The 18,676-nt window shown below is 35.6% G+C and overlaps 1 protein-coding gene across 3 annotated transcripts in view; it reads right to left on the bottom strand.

The window, feature by feature from the left end:
- TBC1D15 (TBC1 domain family member 15) overlaps positions 1-18,676 on the bottom strand; it is a 66,453-nt gene that overhangs the window by 20,684 nt on the left and 27,093 nt on the right. For 2 of the 3 annotated variants that reach the window (XM_047741062.1, XM_047741060.1), the window contains 7 exons: positions 17,852-18,062; positions 9,049-9,151; positions 7,856-7,906; positions 7,355-7,552; positions 6,010-6,138; positions 5,345-5,448; positions 4,041-4,135 (listed from right to left, as the gene is read on the bottom strand). In XM_047741062.1, the coding sequence (XP_047597018.1) occupies positions 4,041-4,135; positions 5,345-5,448; positions 6,010-6,138; positions 7,355-7,552; positions 7,856-7,906; positions 9,049-9,151; positions 17,852-18,062 (891 nt within the window). The remainder of the gene's footprint in view (positions 1-4,040; positions 4,136-5,344; positions 5,449-6,009; positions 6,139-7,354; positions 7,553-7,855; positions 7,907-9,048; positions 9,152-17,851; positions 18,063-18,676) is intronic. The other variant, XM_047741061.1, reaches the window with a different exon arrangement.

Here is an 18,676-nt window from a genome sequence, read left to right as displayed (position 1 = left end):
AATGTACGAATGTTTAAAATAATGAACATGATTTTCAAAAAATTCCTGGTGATTCTAGCATACAGCCGAAGTTAGGGATAAAGACCAGGATTCCCGAGCCTTCTTATCTGCCTCTTTTTCTCCCCCAGGTGACATTATCTATTCCCATCGATACTTATACTGATAATACCCAAATTTCTATCTCCTAACTAGATTACTCCAGATTATTCAACTAGCCACTTGACTTTACATTACTATGTCTCACCTTAAGCAATATGTAAGTAACACCTAATTCAATTTCACCATACCCCAATCTCCTCATCTCCATTAGTGGAACCACCAAATGGCCAATTTCTCAAGTCAAGAAATATAGTCCAATCCTAAATTCTCTCTTTCCTCTTCATATCCTAGATTCAATACATCAGAAAGTCTTATCAATTTTGTCACCAAAATATAAGCGGAATGCATTTATTTCTCTACATCTCCATTACTATCACCTATTGCTTATAGTTGTTCCCACTTACTGGTCTCCTTGTTCCTATTCTTACCTTGATTCAACCCATTTTCCATACAGCAGAAATAATGATTTTAAAATATAAATAAAATGGTCTTATTTAAAATGCTCCAATAGTTTCTCTTCACACTTAAAATAAAATCCACCTTCTTGGCACTAACCGCAAAATCTACAGTTTACCTGTGTATTTTCTAATAAAGCAAATTTATACCAAAGAAAACGAACAGAAAAAAGCTTTTGGTAATCTTTCCTAAAAAATACTTTTGAGAAAAACTACTCTAGTAGTTTTTTAAAAAAATTTTTATTATTATTTTTACTAACGTATATAATGTATTATGTGCCCCAGGGGTACAGGTCTGTGACTCATCAGGCTTACACATTTCACAGCACTCACCATATCACATACCCTCCCCTATGTCCATAACCTAACCACCCTCTCCATACCTCCTCTTCCCCCAGCAACCCTCCATCTGTTTTGTGAGATTAAGAGTCTCAAACAGTTTGTCTCCCTCCCGATCCCATCTTGTTTCATTTTAGAAAAAGAATGCTTTAAAACCAACTTATTATATACACTTCTACTGGTAGAAAAGCACGGTACAGTTGAAAGGCTACTGAATTAGGAATTAGACCTGATTATGAATGAGTCTGGGCAATGAAACTAACTCTACAGATGACAATTTACTAACCTTTTCTGGGCTTCAGTTTTGTTATCTGCTAAAAATGAAAGAATTGGACTAATGTATGGCTCAATTTAAATTATACTATGGGGATTTAAAACATCTACATTTTTCTTCCAAGTTCCTGTAAAAGTGAGAATAAGACACAAGACAGATAGAGAATATCAGAGCCATTATCACTGCGGCCTGATTAAAAAGGGAAGATGATATGACATGTGGGAAGAAAAGGCTTGAGGGATGCCTGGCTGGCTCACAGTCAGCGGAAGCATGCAACTCTTGATCTCTGGGTCATGAGTTCGAGCCCCCTGCTGGGTGTAGAGATTACTTAAATGAATAAATAAATTAAAACTTTAAAAAAAGGAAAAAGAAAGGCTTAAAATATTGAATTACTTAATCTGTATGATCCCTTCCAGTTCAAATATTTTATGTTCAAACAGGAAATAACAGTTACCATTTTCCCTACTAAAAGTGAAAACAGCAGGAGACTTCAACTGGAAACTTCATATAGCCCCATGCCTCAAGACTCCCAATCTTTTGCCTTAACCCGAGGAAAGACACAGTTTATTCTGGTATAATTTATTTTTTAGAAAAATAAAGTTATTTTACAATCAAAAGTACTGGGGCACCTGGCAGGCTCAGTAAGAGGATCATCCAACTCTTGATCTCAAGGTTATGAGTTCAAGCCTCACACTGGGTGTAGAGATTACTTACACGAATAGATAAAAACTTTACATTCAAAAGTACTATCACCAAAAAGAACTCATTGGGAGGGGGAAAAAAACAAGACATCAGAAGGGGAGACAAACCATCAGAGACTCTTAATCATAGGAAACGAACTGAGGGTTGCTGGAGGGGAGGGACGCAGAGGGATGGGTAACTAACTGGCTGATGGGCATTAAGGAGGGCAAATGATATAATGAGCACTGGGTGTTATAAAGACAGATGAATCACTGAATTCTACCTCTGAAACTAATATACTGTATGTTAATTAATTGAATTTAAGTTGAAAAAACTCATCATTTGTCTTTATGTTTACAAATGCAACCAAATTGGGGTGCCTGGATGGCTCAGTCAGTTAACCAGCTGACTCTTGATTTTGGCTTAGGTCATGATCTCAGCGTCCTGGGACAAGCCCCACAATGGCCCTGAGCTCAGCAGGGAATCTGCTTCAGGATTCTCTCTCTCCCCCTGCCCTTCCTCTCACCTGTTCATATTCTAAAATAAATAATCATTTTTAAAAGGGGGTGTGTGTGCCTGCATGGCTCAATCAGTTAAGTGTCTGCCTTCAGCTCAGGTCATGATCCCAGGGTCCTGGGACTGAGCTCATCATTGGGCTCCCTACTCAGTGGGGAGTCTGCTTCTCCCTCTGCCTCTTCCCCCACCCCCCCAACTTTATAATAAATAAAATATTCTTTTTAAAGATTTTATTTAGTTGACAAAGAAAGAGACAGTGAGAGAGGGAACAGAGAGGGAACACAAGTTGGGGGAGAGGGAAAAGCAGGATCCCCGTTGAGCAGGAAGCCTGATACGGGCTCGACCACAGGACTCTGGGATCATGACCTAAGCTAAAGGCAGATGCCTAATGACTGAGCCACCCAGGCGCCCCTAAGTAAAATCTTTAAAAAACAGAAAAAAACAGCTACCAAACTGGTTATGTTGCACTTTCTTTTTTTTTTTTTTTTTTTTTTAAAGATTTTATTTATTTATTTGTCAGAGAGAGAGAGAGAGAGAGCGAGCACAGGCAGGCAGAGTGGCAGGCAGAGGCAGAGGGAGAAGCAGGCTCCCCACAGAACAAGGAGCCCGATGTGGGACTCGATCCCAGGACGCTGGGATCATGACCTGAGCCGAAGGCAGCTGCTTAACCAACTGAGCCACCCAGGCGTCCCTGTTGCACTTTCTAACCATAATTCAGAAATTTTTCTTCTTCCATGGGAAGGTGGTATTGACCATGGTGGTAAAAACATCCCCCATTTTTATTTATGAAGCTATAAATAAATCCAAAAGCAATTATCAGAATTTTAAAAATAAGTTCCACTACTATCCAAAGTTATCCTAAAACTATATAGAGGCTAGCTAACAAGATAGTTAAGGGTATTAAAACTGGGTACTGCCCTTAACTATATGATCTTGAACAAGGCATTTATGCTTTCAATGGTTCAGTTTTCTTTTGTAAAATGGGAGATTATCGACAAAAACTTAGAGACATGTACAGCAGGAAATATACATTCTCTAAATAACTTATACCAACCTGGCCTTTATCATAACAGCTAGGTAACCCAGTACTCACTCTTAGGAAATAAGTCTAATTCGTTTAATGTAAAATTCTGTCAAGCATCTCTTTTTTATGAAATAGTTACTCCCATATAATAGTTATACAATTCTCAAACACTAACAAAAATTTGTTATCTGAAGTCATTTATTAAAAAAATGAAATATATGCATATTTAGAGATGGTTTGGAGGGATATAAACCAATGTCTATTAACTATAGTTATCTCTGGATGACAGAATCAAAACTAAACTTTATTTTCTTCTTTTTGGTGGTCTATAGTTCCTAATTTTTCAATCAATAAACACAAACTTATTGTAATACAGGAGATAATAATGTTTTTAATGAAATTCCATAAGCAAATAAACCTTTTATAATTCACATTTGGAACCGGAAATGAAATATATCCGCACTTACACTGACCGACTTCATATTCCTATTGGAAAATGAACAACTAAGAACATCCAACACACATTCTAATGTACTCTCCAATGGCAATATCTCTTTTGAGCCCTATCTCCACATATATCTTCACTTCTTAAATCTTAACAAGACTTCATTATAAACCCCCTCGGGCATTTCTAAAAATATGAAAAAATTACCGATAAGACTTCTATAATCTCTTAACCTCGAATTTCTCTTCTCTTGTTCTTCGCTGACAGATTTCCACTGTAGTTTCATCCTGAAGTATTCATCACTACAGAAAACAATTTTATACCAAAAAAAGCTATGAACACGGTATTTTTAAAAATTCTGACTGGGTTTTCCTATTAACAATATATCAAAGCATTTATGATGCTAGTGAGCTGTGAGGTTATAAATATGATAGTGAAATGTTTAAAGTTACAATATGTATGTGAAAACAAAGGAAAAATTAAATAACCTTATACATACTATAAACTTTGCTTAAACTACCAGAATAATTTGGATATGATTTTAAGAAAGCATTTACCTCAGTCCTTAAAATGATACCTAAAATATTCTAGTTATTAAGTATTTTAACCACTAAAGTTTCTGAATAATTACAAATACAAATCTACAAATTGCTGGGGTTTTTTAATGTGCCATAAGATTTCCATTTTCTAGCCAGTTTATTCACAAGCTTGTTAATATGAAATGTCTTAGAACTGGCAATTGGGGCAACTGGGTGGCTCAGTCAATTAAGCGTCTGCCTTCAGCTCAGATCACAGTCTCAGGGTCCTGGGATCGAGGCCAGCTCCCTGCTCAGCGGGGAGTCTGCTTCTCCCTCTGTCTCTCCCCCCTGGTCGGTGCTCTCTCTCTCACTCACTCTCTTTCTCTCATATAAATAAAAAAGAATTGGCAAAAGTGCTGAAAGAGAAAGGACTGTCTGAAAGTTTAAATATGCATATAATGATTCAGGCTGTGCTTTAAATCATAGGCTAGACTAATGAACTGGGAATTAAAACATGGGAAGTTTGTCCAAGTTTCTTTTCAAGAATGAGAAATTACGTGAAAATAGAAAAAGTCTTCCCCAAAAAAATGAAAGACTAGTTTATGCTCCAAGAGCACCAGGAAAATAATTTACAGCTAGTTAACCTAAATAGTAAACATACTTCTTATGGAACATTTTTATAATTTCATAATAAATTATAAAAATGAATAAGAATGACATTTAAAAATCCCTATCTAATTATTTTTCTAGCATGCAAAATGTTTTCACAAGGGAAATGGAATTTTTTTTACCATCTTTCTATATATTCACCAACACAACTGCAGTGAGTGTTTGAAATGACTAGATTGAGTAAGTACAGAGCTCATGATTTTTCAAATAAAATTATTTTCCCATACCCTCATCTGTTTAAAATAATCATCTAGAAGCTCTATACTAATTTTATGGGTGAGTTATCTGAATTTCTTTGATGAACACACAAAAGATCTTACTTACGTTTTTTGTTTTTGTAACTGAATTCTTTCCTCCTTGGTACTGTCCCAAGGAAAATAACCCAAAAGAAATTTCCATGCTTGCTTTCTCAACGCATGACTAAGTCCCTAAAGAAAACATGCATATTAAGCACATTTGTAAAAAAGAATGCAATACTTTAAGTTCATAAAACCTGCATATAAATACACAGGGAGACTAATATTTGAGAGAGCGTTTTACAAATAAATAGCTCAATTCAGTGAATACTAACTTGTTTCTCACCTCTAGACTCTGAAGATGTAAGCAGTTGCCGGAAAGCTTTGCAGAGTACACAGATTATCCAGAAGGCGGCAGCACTGATTAGTCTTTCTAAATCCTATACTTACTAGATCAAGCAATGAATGACCACTGGGTACATACATGCCTTTTTCATATTACCCACAGAACTTCAAGTAAGGAAGACTCTTCTTCCCTAAGGCTTAATGGTATCTCGTCCCCACCTCCCCACCCAACCTTTAAGGGGCATCACAAGGATCTCACACTGTCCTACAGGGATTTTAAGGCATCACTCATCAAAAAGGAGTTCATTCCCAAAAAAGGGAGTTCATTCCTTGACTACCTCCACACTTCCCATAAAAAAAGAAAGGTTAAATATAAGCAGTTTCAAATATCCTCACTAAGGTACTTACCCCTCTGAATATCATCTGCTTCATATTATCTACATTTAAAATTCTTCCTTCAGAATCAATGTTCTTGGACCATTCTTCCAGTGATACTGGCTCTCTCCTTTGAACAACAGGTCGTTCTCCCAAATCAATCTAAAAGAAGATAAGCAATAAGGAGTACAGTTTTAAACAGTGAAATTATATCAAGGTACATGGAAACCATGACTAAAATACTATTTATTACTCAGGCATAAGTCCTAACATTCTAGTATCTTCCCTTATTTTCCAATGCCTAGTTTAAGAACTTTAATAGCATTTCATACATTTTCCTTCCTACTAAACATACAAATAACAGGGTTATAAATTCAGGGACCAGAATACATTTGCTATTTTGAGTTTCAATTATTTAAGTACAAAACGTTCAACATGTAAATTCCATAAGAGACCCTTCAAATTAAATGCTATGCTGTATTATTTAAAAAGACAGTATTATTCCACTAATAATATTCTAAAATTAGCTTTTCTTCCAAACTAAAATTTGTAGCTCTCAGAACTGAGTCATGGTCCATTAGCTCCACTTGGTATTTTCTATAGTTTTTTTAACTCAATTAACAGATGTTGGTAATTTAAAATGCCATTTGCAAGATAAGCCCTTTAAATATTACAATTTAGATATTTATAATGTTCTAACTATGTACAGCCTAGAATTGTAGCAAATACAAAAGTTTTGTTGAGCATATATAAAGGTTTGCCATAATTCAGGGCCAAGATTCATCTTACTTAAAAAAAGAAAAGATTCACTTGAGCATAAAAGCCCTAGAATAGTGTCCTATCTGTTGCCGATCCCTACTGAGAAAACATAAATTAGGAACAGAACTAGGAACAATATGTAATGCTCACTATTCACTCACTGCTATGCACTCAATGAAACAATCTGCTCACTATTATCAAAAAGTAATCAAAGAAAAGATCCAACTTAACAAACAGAAAGTATAAGCAGTAATCAATGAAGAACAACCCAAGAATTTGGTGGCAGAAAAAGTGTTAGTTGTTACATATATCAGTTAGCAAAAAAGTTATAAGGATTACAAGAGGCAGATACAACCAAAATTGAGTTTTCTATTCCTATCACATTCAGTACATGTTTAAAAAGCATTTCTTGGGGCGCCTGGGTGGCTCATTGGGTTAAGCCTCTGCCTTCCTCTCTGCCTGCCTCTCTGCCTGCCTCTCTGCCTACTTGCGATCTCTGTCAAATAAATAAAATCTTTAAAATAAAAATAAAAAAAATAAAAAGCATTTCTCCTGTTAAAATCTAAGAGTTATATTATTATATTAATATATGAATATATTAATAAAAATCTTCACTCACTCTTGTGATGACTTCAAATCCTGGTTCTTCTTGTTGATTTATCTTCAAACCTGGAATAGCATCACTAAGAAAATCTGCCATTTCTGAAGGCGGTCGTTGATGTGTGGAGGGATCACTGCCTCTCAAACTATCAAAAATGTAGTTTGTGACTTTGGAAAATCCTACCATAGTTGCTGTATAAGGATCCTTTTTAATTTTCTATGTAGTAAGAAGAAAAATATTAGCACCATTAATTCAAATGAAGAATAAAAATATCTTACAGTAGGCAAAAAGGCCACATTTTTTAAAAGGGGGAAAATCAGAACTAAAACAGAGTGTTCTAGGATTATTTTAAAATTTTATTTTTTTTCTGGGAAGAATTTATATTTTCTAAGCCCATCTTCTCATTTGGTTAAAACAGAATATTACACAGCAAGGTAATGCTACTGATCGAATTGCAGATGAACAAATGATTTGCAGGCTTTATTCAATCTGCATACATCACAAATATGCAGTGCTTACTTTCCATTGATGAATGGCCCACAACAGCTTTCTTCTGTCTAGTAGTCCTGCCTTTACAAAAAAAATATTTCTTAAAGTGTGCAGAACCAACCTAGTCCACCAGAAAATATTCAACAGCTAAGTTTTAAAGTTCACAATATTTAAATATTAGCTGACATTTTAATCTAATGATATGATTAATAAATCATGCCAATGAGTGTAATCTGTTCTGGACAGTGCTGCCCTGGAAAGCAGCAAAAGATTTTTCTGTTGCTAGGGTTCCTTCTAAATCCCAAACTGCCTATTTATTCATATTTAGCAAAAACAGCTACTTTTTAAAGGTCTTTTAATGATTATTTTCACAACAAAAACTGTTCCCTAATTTTTTACTTTAAACAGAGTTTATCTATCTTGTCCTCCTTCCTCAAAAGTTCCCCTTTCATCCTATTATCTTCAGAAGCAAGAAGAAGATACCTGGGACAGAGTAAGCACTCAAACATTGTTGAGTGAATAAGTGAATAAATAAACAACCATTTCATTAGTTTACATAAAAATTTGAGTGAAAAATAAATTAACTTTATTTCTGTCTGTGTTAAGTGCATATTTTTAGCCAAATGTAAGAATATACTCAAATAGGGGCGCCTGGGTGGCTCAGTGGGTTAAGCCGCTGCCTTCGGCTCAGGTCATGATCCCAGGTCCTGGGTTCAAGCCCCACATCGGGCTTTCTGCTCAGCAGGGAGCCTGCTTCCTCCTCTCTCTCTGCCTGCCTCTCTGCTTACTTGTGATTTCTGTCAAATAAATAAATAAAATCTTTAAAAAAAAAAAAAAAGAATATACTCAAATACTTTAGGGGGAATTAGTTTATCATCACCCCAAATGAACCTATTTAAATTGGAAAATAAAAATTCAAACCATATTTTTTACCAAGTTTATCATTAATGAATTCAAAGTGGCTTACCCAGTGACGTTGCACCTAGTCAATAAAAGCTATGATAATAAAAATCTACTAATGTCCAATTACAGTATTACAGTAAGGAGGGAAATTGCTTTATAAAGCACATTATTTCTATAAAAATTAAGAGAATATTTCCATAAACGTTACACACAGACACTCGCGTTGTTCTGTATAATCTCTGAGAAAGTGAGAAGTAGGAGGTATATGAAATAATGGTGTCAGATTAACAGATAAATACAAAACAGATTAAGAAACATACTTGTATTAAACCATATGCAGGTTCATCAAGAAGATTTTCAAAAGACTGTGAAAGACTTTTACTCTGACAATTCACAAGAAGTGTTCTTTTATCCTGTGGAGATCTGTAATAAAAGAAGGGATCTGTAGAAAATACTAGCACACTGCATTAATTACTACCTGAAGAATTATTAATGCCTAGTTACTTTTCCTTAACAATGAAAATCCCAAAACTCAAATGTCCAATTCTAGAACTGTTTCCCATTAATACAATATTAGCAAATACTTAGTAACTACCTTAAAGAAGTTCTAAAACTACATGAAACATGAAATATTAAATTAAATATAAAAGGGTTGAAGTGTAATTTTATTCTAGGTAAAGCCAAGAGGACTAAATTGTAACGAACCCAAGTTTTTGTTTATACTTATAGTAGGAAAACCTTATAATCATTATCTTTATTATCGTAAAAATTAAAGAAACATAAAGCACACTTTAATGTCCTATTTTGAAAGGGTTTCCAACCTCATTCCACAGCTTGATAGTACTGCAATATAACATATTTTAAAACCACAAGATAAAATAGATATTTTTTAAAGATCATTAGTTATGCTAACCATAATTATAAACACACACACACATGAACATATTTAACAAGGTTATAAATTATAAATGCTGTTAAGGTAACTATGTTTTTAGTTCTTGCTTACTAAGCTCTAGAAGCAAGTTTTTCTTCACATTTCTTAATAACTGCAGAATAAATGTTTTCTAAATAGACACTGAATTTCAAGTAATCAGATGAATTATCCAGTCTTTTTTCTATTCAATAAGTTTTATAACTTAGTAAGTTCACACAACTTTTCTGTGTTTAAAATAGAGCTTAAATGTGTTATGTTGTGGCTATCTACTTCTAGTTTATTATAAATGTTTGAGATAAGAACTTTAATAACAGTTATCTCTTCTCAATTCTAGCATAACAGGATGCAACAGCAATGCTGGAGGGGATATGAACTCCAAAGCAGGATCTTACTCTTATACATTCAGAAACAACGCTTGATCTTCAGAGACAACGGTAGCTTACTAAGCCCCTTGGCTTTTTAAAAGGAGATGAGGTTGAGTCATTTGAGGTAAGAAAAAAATAATGACTTTTAAAATGTTCAATTTTCATCAAATGTCATTTTTATCAACACTGGATAGTGGGGTTGTGCTTAATATGAAGACTTTTATGGTTCCACAAGGCATTTTTTAATTAATCCTTTAAATATAGCACCAGAAAAAGTAACTAATATAGCAAGATACATTTTCCTAGCACAGTACAGCTGGCACTATGGTTATTATTTTATTTCCAACAATAAATTAAGTCAAATTATTTCTTTAAAATCCAAATAAAAATTGGTCATCAAAGTCAAAACACTAGCTATGCATAGAGAAGGGGAACAAATGGGGTGCCTAGGTGGCTCAGTCAGTTAAACACCTGTCTTTAGCTCAGGTCCTGATCCCAGGGTCCTGGGATCAAGCCCCACATCAGGCTTCCTGATCTTCAGGAGCCTGCTTCTCTCTCTCCCTGCCACTCCCCCTGCTTGTACTCTCTGTCAAATAAATAAAATCTTTAGAAAGAAAGAAAGAAAAGGAAAGGAAAGGAAAGGAAAAGAAAAGGAAGGGAACAAATATGTAACCTTCAGCAATCTGGGCTCAGATAGTTATTATGGCTCCAGATTTAAAACTGTAGTCATCAAACAAACTAGCGATGCAAGAAGAAATGACTGCCCAACCAATAAGCAACCACAGATACTCTTTTTTTTTTTTAAATAAAAGTTTTAAATTCCATCTGGTTAACAGTGTTATATTAGTTTCAGGTGTACAAGATAGTTTTTTTTTTAAGATTTTATTTATTTATTTATTTGACAGACAGAGATCACAAGCAGGCAGAGAGGTAGGCAGAGAGAGAGAGACAAAGGGAAGCAGGCTTCCTGCTGAGCAGAGAGCCAGATGTGGGGCTAGATTCCAGGATGCTGGGATCATGACCTGAGCTGAAGGCAGAAGCTTTAACCCACTGAGCCACCCAGGTGCCCCCACAAGATAGTATTTCAACAGTTCCATACATTTCCCTGTTTTGACTTTTATTTCCCTGATGCTGAATGATGTTCAGCATTCTTCTCATGTGTCTGTTAGCCATTTGTATGTTTTCTTTGGAGAAATGTTTGTTCATGTCTCCTGTCCATTTTTTGACTGGATTATTTGTTTTTTGGATGTTGAGTCTGATACTTTCTTTATGGATCTTGAATACTGGCCCTTTATCTAATCTGTCATTTGCAAATATCTTCTCCCATTCCATGCGTTGCTTTTTAGTTTTTTTTTTTTTTTATTAACATATAATGTATTATTAGCCCCAGGGGTACAGGTCTGTGAATTGTCAGGCTTACACACTTCACAGCACTCACCATAGCACATACCCTCCCCATGTCCATAACCCAACCCTACTCCCCGCCCCCCACACCAGCAACCCTCAGTTGTTTTTGTGAGATTAAGAGTCTCTTACGGTTTGTCTCCCTCCCAATCCCATCTTGTTTCATTTTTTCCTTCCCTACTCCCCAAACTCCCCACTTTGCCTCTCAAATTCCTCCTATTAGGGAGATCTTATGATAATTATCTTTCTCTGTTGACTTATTTCGCTCAGCATAATACCCTCTAGTTCTATCCACATTGTTGCAAATGGCAAGATTTCATTTCTTTTGATGGCTGCATAGTATTCCATTGTATATGTATATATACTACATCTTCTCACAGATACTCTTTTAAGAAGAAAGTATTTAGGGATGCCTGGGTGGCTCATCTGATTAAGTGTCCAATTTCGGCTCAGGTCATGATCTTGGGATCCTGGGATCAAGCCCTGCATTGGGCTCTGCACTCAGCAGGGAATCTGCTTGTCCTTCTCCTCCTTTTCCTTCTGCCCCTCCCCCTGCTCATGCTATCTCTCAAATAAATAAAAAGTATATATTTTTTTAAATTAAAAATTAATAAAAAGAAAGTATTTCACTTTTTATACCTAATGCTCTGTAATGAGGGGCTGGGGAAAGCTCTAGGAGAAAAAGATATAAGAAATTTAAGACTCAGTTGCCCTTAGCTAAGGAAATCAACAAAAACGTTTTTAAAAAGTACATGAGTCGGGGCACCTGGGTGGCTCAGTGGGTTAGGCCTCTGCCTTTGGCTCTGGTCATAGTCTCAGGGTCCTGGGATGGAGCTCCGCGTCGGGCTCCCTGTTCAGCCGGGAGCCTGCTTCCCTTCCTCTCTACCTGCCTCTCTGCCTACTTGTGATCGCTCTCTGTCAAATAAATAAATAAAATCTTAAAAAAAAAAGTACATGAGTCAAAGGACAAGCTGTATATTGCTAGGCAATTGCACAGCTCATCAAAAGGAGCAATATTCCAATATTCAAATATTTCAGAATATTGTTACGTTTCCACCTGCCAGGGTATCACATTGATTTAATTTGGAAAGATCACAATTATGGATTTATATGTACATATTCTGGAAATATAATGGATTCTGGAAGTTGATATCTTATGACATTATTCAAGACTTTCAAACTCATCACAGCAGCAAGACAGAACTTTTAATGATGTTAACATCAGTAATTCTATTAGAGCCTACTAAAGAGCTTAAAGAAAACCATTGTCTAATTTCACAACTATAGAAGTATATCTACTGAAAACTGAGAAGTATTTCCCAGACTCTGGAGTGAGCCTCTCTCAAAGACCTCAGAATAAATTCAGGAATGATAACAGCTGAAGAATGTTTTGTGTGCTGAGATGTAGTGGTAACTATTTTCCATTGCTACTGAGAATGACCAATATGGAAAACTAAAGAAATAAAAATATCACTGCAAAGGCTGTATCAATCAAAAAAGATGATAAAATTAAAAAGTACAGAATATTCACAACAAAACTATATATATATTCTTACTCATTTTATCCATATAATTCAAAGGGAATAAATGAGGTTTATAACCTAATCTTATAAATGGTGTTACAACCAATTTGGCTTTTTAGGAAATATCCTACTGCTTATTTATACATTAACGTAAAAATAGCCCAATATATAAAATAATTTTAATGGAACCTTCATATCACAACCTTCATTCATATCCTAGCAACCAACTTGGTTCCAGAAAGGTAACATAAATTTATGATTCATTCTTTACCCAAGTATCATGTTTTAAATGGTGATAAATCAAAGAACATTAACAAACATGAATGAAAAGGACAACATGTTTTTCCCAGGAGATAAAAGAACCATTTGAGAAATAACAGGTCTCAAGAAGCTAGCCTATTTTGCACTCCCTGATCCAGCTGATGAGAATGAAAGAAGGAACTATGTGTGCACAGCTGGCCCAGCCTCATTCTTTTATAAGGCTGCACATCCCTAGGACATTCATGACTTCTGTTCATCTGTATGCTTAGGCCCTTAATTCGTTAGGGCAGTATTAGGAAGAGAAGATGGTCACAAATGCAAACTGCATTATGCAATCTAAGTTAACCAGAGAAAAACGAGAATATGGTCTGACTCTCTCTGTTGGTTCTGAGTTGAAAAGAAGACAAGAAGGGTGACCCTGGCTTAGACTGCTTGGCACCCCAGTCAGGCTACAGAAACCAAGGTTTTCTGGAACTATTCTTCTTCCTTCTAGTCTCTACAACAATCTCTGGCCTCAGGAATGTGACTCTGGAAACATGATTTTGCTTGAAATAACTGCTCTGGGAACAGGAAATGAGACTGCCATGGCTGACACCTAGTAGAGTGAAAAACCAAGAATACTTGGGAATTTTCATTTCTTTGGAGTTCAACTTAATTGAGAATTCCATTTATTTAGATCACAACTAAGGAAATAAAGAATAAGGATCTTTAATATTTCCCTAAGAATTTGACAGAGATGGCTTACACAAATATGGAATTTTCTTAATGTCAATGAGAATTTATTTGGAGTATCTATATTCTACCACTTAGGCTCAACATATAATCTCTGGTGAGTTCTACTGTGCAATATAATTGGGTATAATTTGATGGGAAAGAGAAGAGGAAGAGTTTGTTTTCAGCTTAGGGTACAGAGGGGCCTTGGAGATAAAATATCTGATAAATTATTTTTATATATTTCAGACCATCTAGGGGGCAAAGAATAAATTAGCCCCCAGTATCAAAGAAAAATACACAGTGGAAAAGTGGCTGGTATTAGCAGTGGTTTTTGAAGAACTCACTTTAGGCCATCTCTTTCTACCACCACCCCGACAACCGCCCCCCCCCCCGCCACCCACCAAGAATGGCCATAACCCTGGTTGACCATAAATTGAACGACAAAGCCCAAAAGGAAAAGACAAAACAACAAGTATAGGGAGGGAGGTTATTCTCCTTTGTTAGTTCTTCTCTTTGACCAGGTCATTAAAGGTTGCAGTTAATCACTGATGCGCACATCATGTCCCATTTTATCCTCTCCTTAATTTCATTGTCTCTCAGAGCTTCAATTACTACTGACACACAAAACAACTTTAAAAATATCCTATTCTATGCTGTTACAGTTCTACACATCTCTTATTTGGAGTATTTATTACAGCTAAAATGCTACCTTTATTTGCATAAGTAATGTCTGTTTCTCCCACAATAGTACAAACTTCATGAAGGCAGAGCCCGTTTTTTTTTTTTATTACTTTTTCCAGCAAGTTAGCACAGAGTGTCTAGAACATAAGAGGTCCTCAAAAATAAACCTGTTGAATAAAAAATTAAATGTATATATGTAATATTTATATATATATGGAGGAACACCATTCCCATGGCTTCCTGTTTTTAAATGGAAAATAAACTTCTATTAAACTCTCCTTTTCGCTAGGACATATCTGATACTGAGATCAGCAAAGAGTAAGGTGCGTGCTTGGCATAAACTATCCTTTCCAGGTGTGCACACACCTCTCTCTCTCTCTCTCTCTCTCTCGGATTTACCTACCAACATAGAAGGGGCTTTCCAGTCTGCTTTCATTCACGTCTATCAGTCTATCCTCAATAGGAAGACCTGTAGTTGTTCAACAATGGTAACTGGGTGACTTCAAAATTACGATGGAGTCAATTATTATGATGCTGCACATCTAAGCCTCACCAATAATGATATTTTTACCATCATCTGATTCCTATATTTGCTCCTTACTTTTGTTTCCTTTTCTGCATTTGTAAAGAAGTTTCACATACAACCCTCATTAAAACACCACCAACACACATTCAAGGTACACATACTCTCAAAACACCTAAGTGATTGCTGAGTCCATCCAGGATACAAAACTCTCTAATTCCTGAGCTACAACCTGTTTCTTCTAATTGCTCTTTGGAGTCATACAAAACAAATCTATGATATAGTTCTTATAACAACTCTTTCAAAATTATTTGTAGAACTGGTTAAGTACTATGCCATTTATTCATTCCACTGAAATTATTGTGCAGATATTATGTGCCAGGTACTGTGGCTAGGAACCTAAAATGTAAACAAAAGAGATGTAATCTCTGCTTTTGTGGGCATACATTCTAGAGTAGAATACTTAAAAAGTAAAGAGTTAACATTATTCTATTAAGAATTATGATGCAAAGAAGGAAATGAGACAATGAAAAAGAAATTGGGGTGGGAACCTACATTACTTGGGAGGGGTATCCAGATATGCCTCTCTGAGTAAGTGACATTAAACTGAGATGTTAGGATCAGAAAGGGAGAAAAATAGTCCAGGCAACAAACAAAACAAAGAAACAAAAAAACACAGCATACACACAGGACCCTAACTCAAGAGTCTGGTATGTTTCAGGAACGGAAAGAAAACTATATGGCTAGAATATAAAAGAGAACAGCATGAGGTGAGGCTTAAGAGATGTAAACAGAGTTAATAAGGCAGTGCAGGACTCCATCAACCCTAGTAAGTTTGGATTTTATTTAATGTTGCACCAAAACTCCTACTCTGTAAATTAAACCTCCACATCCTTCTAATGTTCTTCATACCACTCTGATCCCTCTCAACACACACTGGTCACCTTTTCTATACAGTACAGTCTAGTACATTTAACACAACCCTGGTTCTCCAAGGTAAACACCAGTAAAGGGTAGAGAGGAACTACCACTTCATCCTCAACATTATGCTTTCCTCAATGGTCTCAAATTGAATGAACTCTTTTCTGACAGTTACATCACAACACTGACCGATACAGAACTTGCTATAGTACTAAAACCCCCAAGTCTTTAACACCTGCTATTCAACAACCAAACCTTTTATTCTAATCATGTCCCTCCTGAAATCTACTTAAACTCCCTACTCCCACCCCCAGGTGGTAACCTATTCAAAGCTTCCCACTTCAAGATTTAAGACCCACATACTGCCAACCAGGCCTAACTTTCTTACGGATATTGGTACTAATCTATGCCTAGTGCCAGCCAGAGATGTTCAACATGGCAGGAGGGAGAATTTCATATCAGAAAACACAGCCAATATTTTCCGACTTTTGGATGACTACTATATTTATATAATCTAAATTTAGATATATTACACTATTATAAAGTGACATTATTAATAAGGTTAACACTCATCCCTACAGTCCCCCAAGCTAAAAATCTCAACTTCTCCCTTCTTCTCACGTCCACATACCACTCAATCACAAAATCAAACCCTAAATATTTTTCTCCAATACTTCTATCTTTCCTGTCACTCCCCTAATTCATGCCGCTATAATCTCATCTAGATGACTGGAACAAACAGCTAAAATGATTTACAAGATCCTCATGCTCTGACATTTACTCAGCTCTCCAGCTTCATCTTTAAATTTGGTACCCTCTGTCCCCCAGTATGCAGACCTGTGTTATTCAATTACTCTGTTCTATGATTACATCATGTTTTATATTCTTCCCTCTATCTAAAACATCTCTTCCTCTAAATTAATTTCCTTCTCTTTTGTGCTAACATTTACTCATTTGTCAGGTCTAATACAGATACTACTTCCTCCAGAAAGTCTTCCCTAAATCCCACCCAAACCCTAGTCTGAATGAGGGACCTTCTTCACTTCCTAGGATCTCCCAAAGCACCTTGTACTTCATCTTGAGTTTTACTGCCATTTACTGGTTGGCATCCTTCACAAAACCATAAACTCTCAGATATCCAGGAACAGCCTGTTATGTTCACTACTAACTATCAAGCAACTAGCACAGTGCTCAGAACTTTGATACTCAAAATATATTTGTAGGAAGTGAAAGCAAGAAAGAATATGAGAGTACAAATGCACACAGGTGAATGAATGAATGAATGAATGAATGAATATATATATATGCACACACACACACACAAAATATATATAAAATATATATAAATATATTCCAGATTTTTGGAAAGTGAGAAAGCTCTATCTTCCACACCTATAAAAATTTTATAAAGGCCTTAGACTTGCTATATTTAAATATACAACATTACAAATAAAATTCTACCTTTAACAGACAATATGTAATAAAAGGTTAATTGCCTAAATATATAATCCATAAGTTACTGATGCATCATCATTCATTTAAATGTGTATAAAAAATATGGGACCACTCTTTTCTTTAGAACAGTAATAAGGTGATAAGTTTCAGATCCAAAGTACCAAAATGGCAAAATTTTATTCAACCACTCATTCAAAGCAGTCAATATCCAAGAAAGAACAATGCTGCTTGTGCCCTTGTCTGCACACAGGTCACTGATGCCCAATGACAAGTAAAAATTGTTTGTCTTGGGACCAATACAACAATCCAGTTTCAATAAGTAGAAAATAATTTGATACTTACTCACACAATACCACATATTTTTCAAGAGAGTCAATCAGTAGTTTGCTATCTCCTTGATGAAAGTGCAGAGCAGGGAGAACGACGTCATCCTTTAGACAGAATACCAAATACGACCAGCCCATACCCTCTTTGTTTTGCTTGATTGATTTCAGGTCTGTCAAACTGAACAGGAATGACCATTTGCTTTTCCCATTTCTATGACTTGGAGCATCTTAAAAACAAGAAAGTGGGGCAAAATATTTTTGTTCACCCTTTCAAAAGGTACTGACAGCGCTCTTCATGACTGCCTAACAGATACTTGTTGAACCTAGAGAATGACTATAGCATTCACATTACTATGGCTTCTACCTGTATTAGAAATGGCAACATACATTTTCTTAAAAGAATAGTTCTGAAAATAATCATCTTACTGCAATACAAAGTGAAAAAAATGTTATCCCTATTTCAAGTAAAAGCTTGTCCAAAAATGACTATGGCTTTGGAAGTATGCAGGCTGGATTCAAATTACAGCACCACCATCTTACTAACTGAATGATCTGGGGCAAATAAGTTAAAATCTCTGAGCCTTGGTTTCTTCATCTGTAAAAATGGAGATAATTATACTTACCTCCCAATGTTATTCTAAGAATTAAAAGAGATCATACTTTTCACTAATTAGTATAGTGCCAATTATATAGCAAATATTCAATAAATGTTACTCTTTTCCACTGCCCACTCCCCCCATCCCCTGCCAAATACAAATTGCATGATGCTCCCGGTGAGTCATTAAAAATAAAACAAAAACCCTTTACTTCCTCACTTCCTTTTACAATTATTTTTACTAGA

This window comes from Lutra lutra, chromosome 8 (genome assembly GCF_902655055.1).
Source record: "Lutra lutra chromosome 8, mLutLut1.2, whole genome shotgun sequence".
Lineage (NCBI taxonomy): Eukaryota > Metazoa > Chordata > Mammalia > Carnivora > Mustelidae > Lutra > Lutra lutra.
The sequence above is the reverse complement of the archived record's forward strand: the minus strand, read 5'-3'. Positions and strand labels throughout refer to the sequence as shown.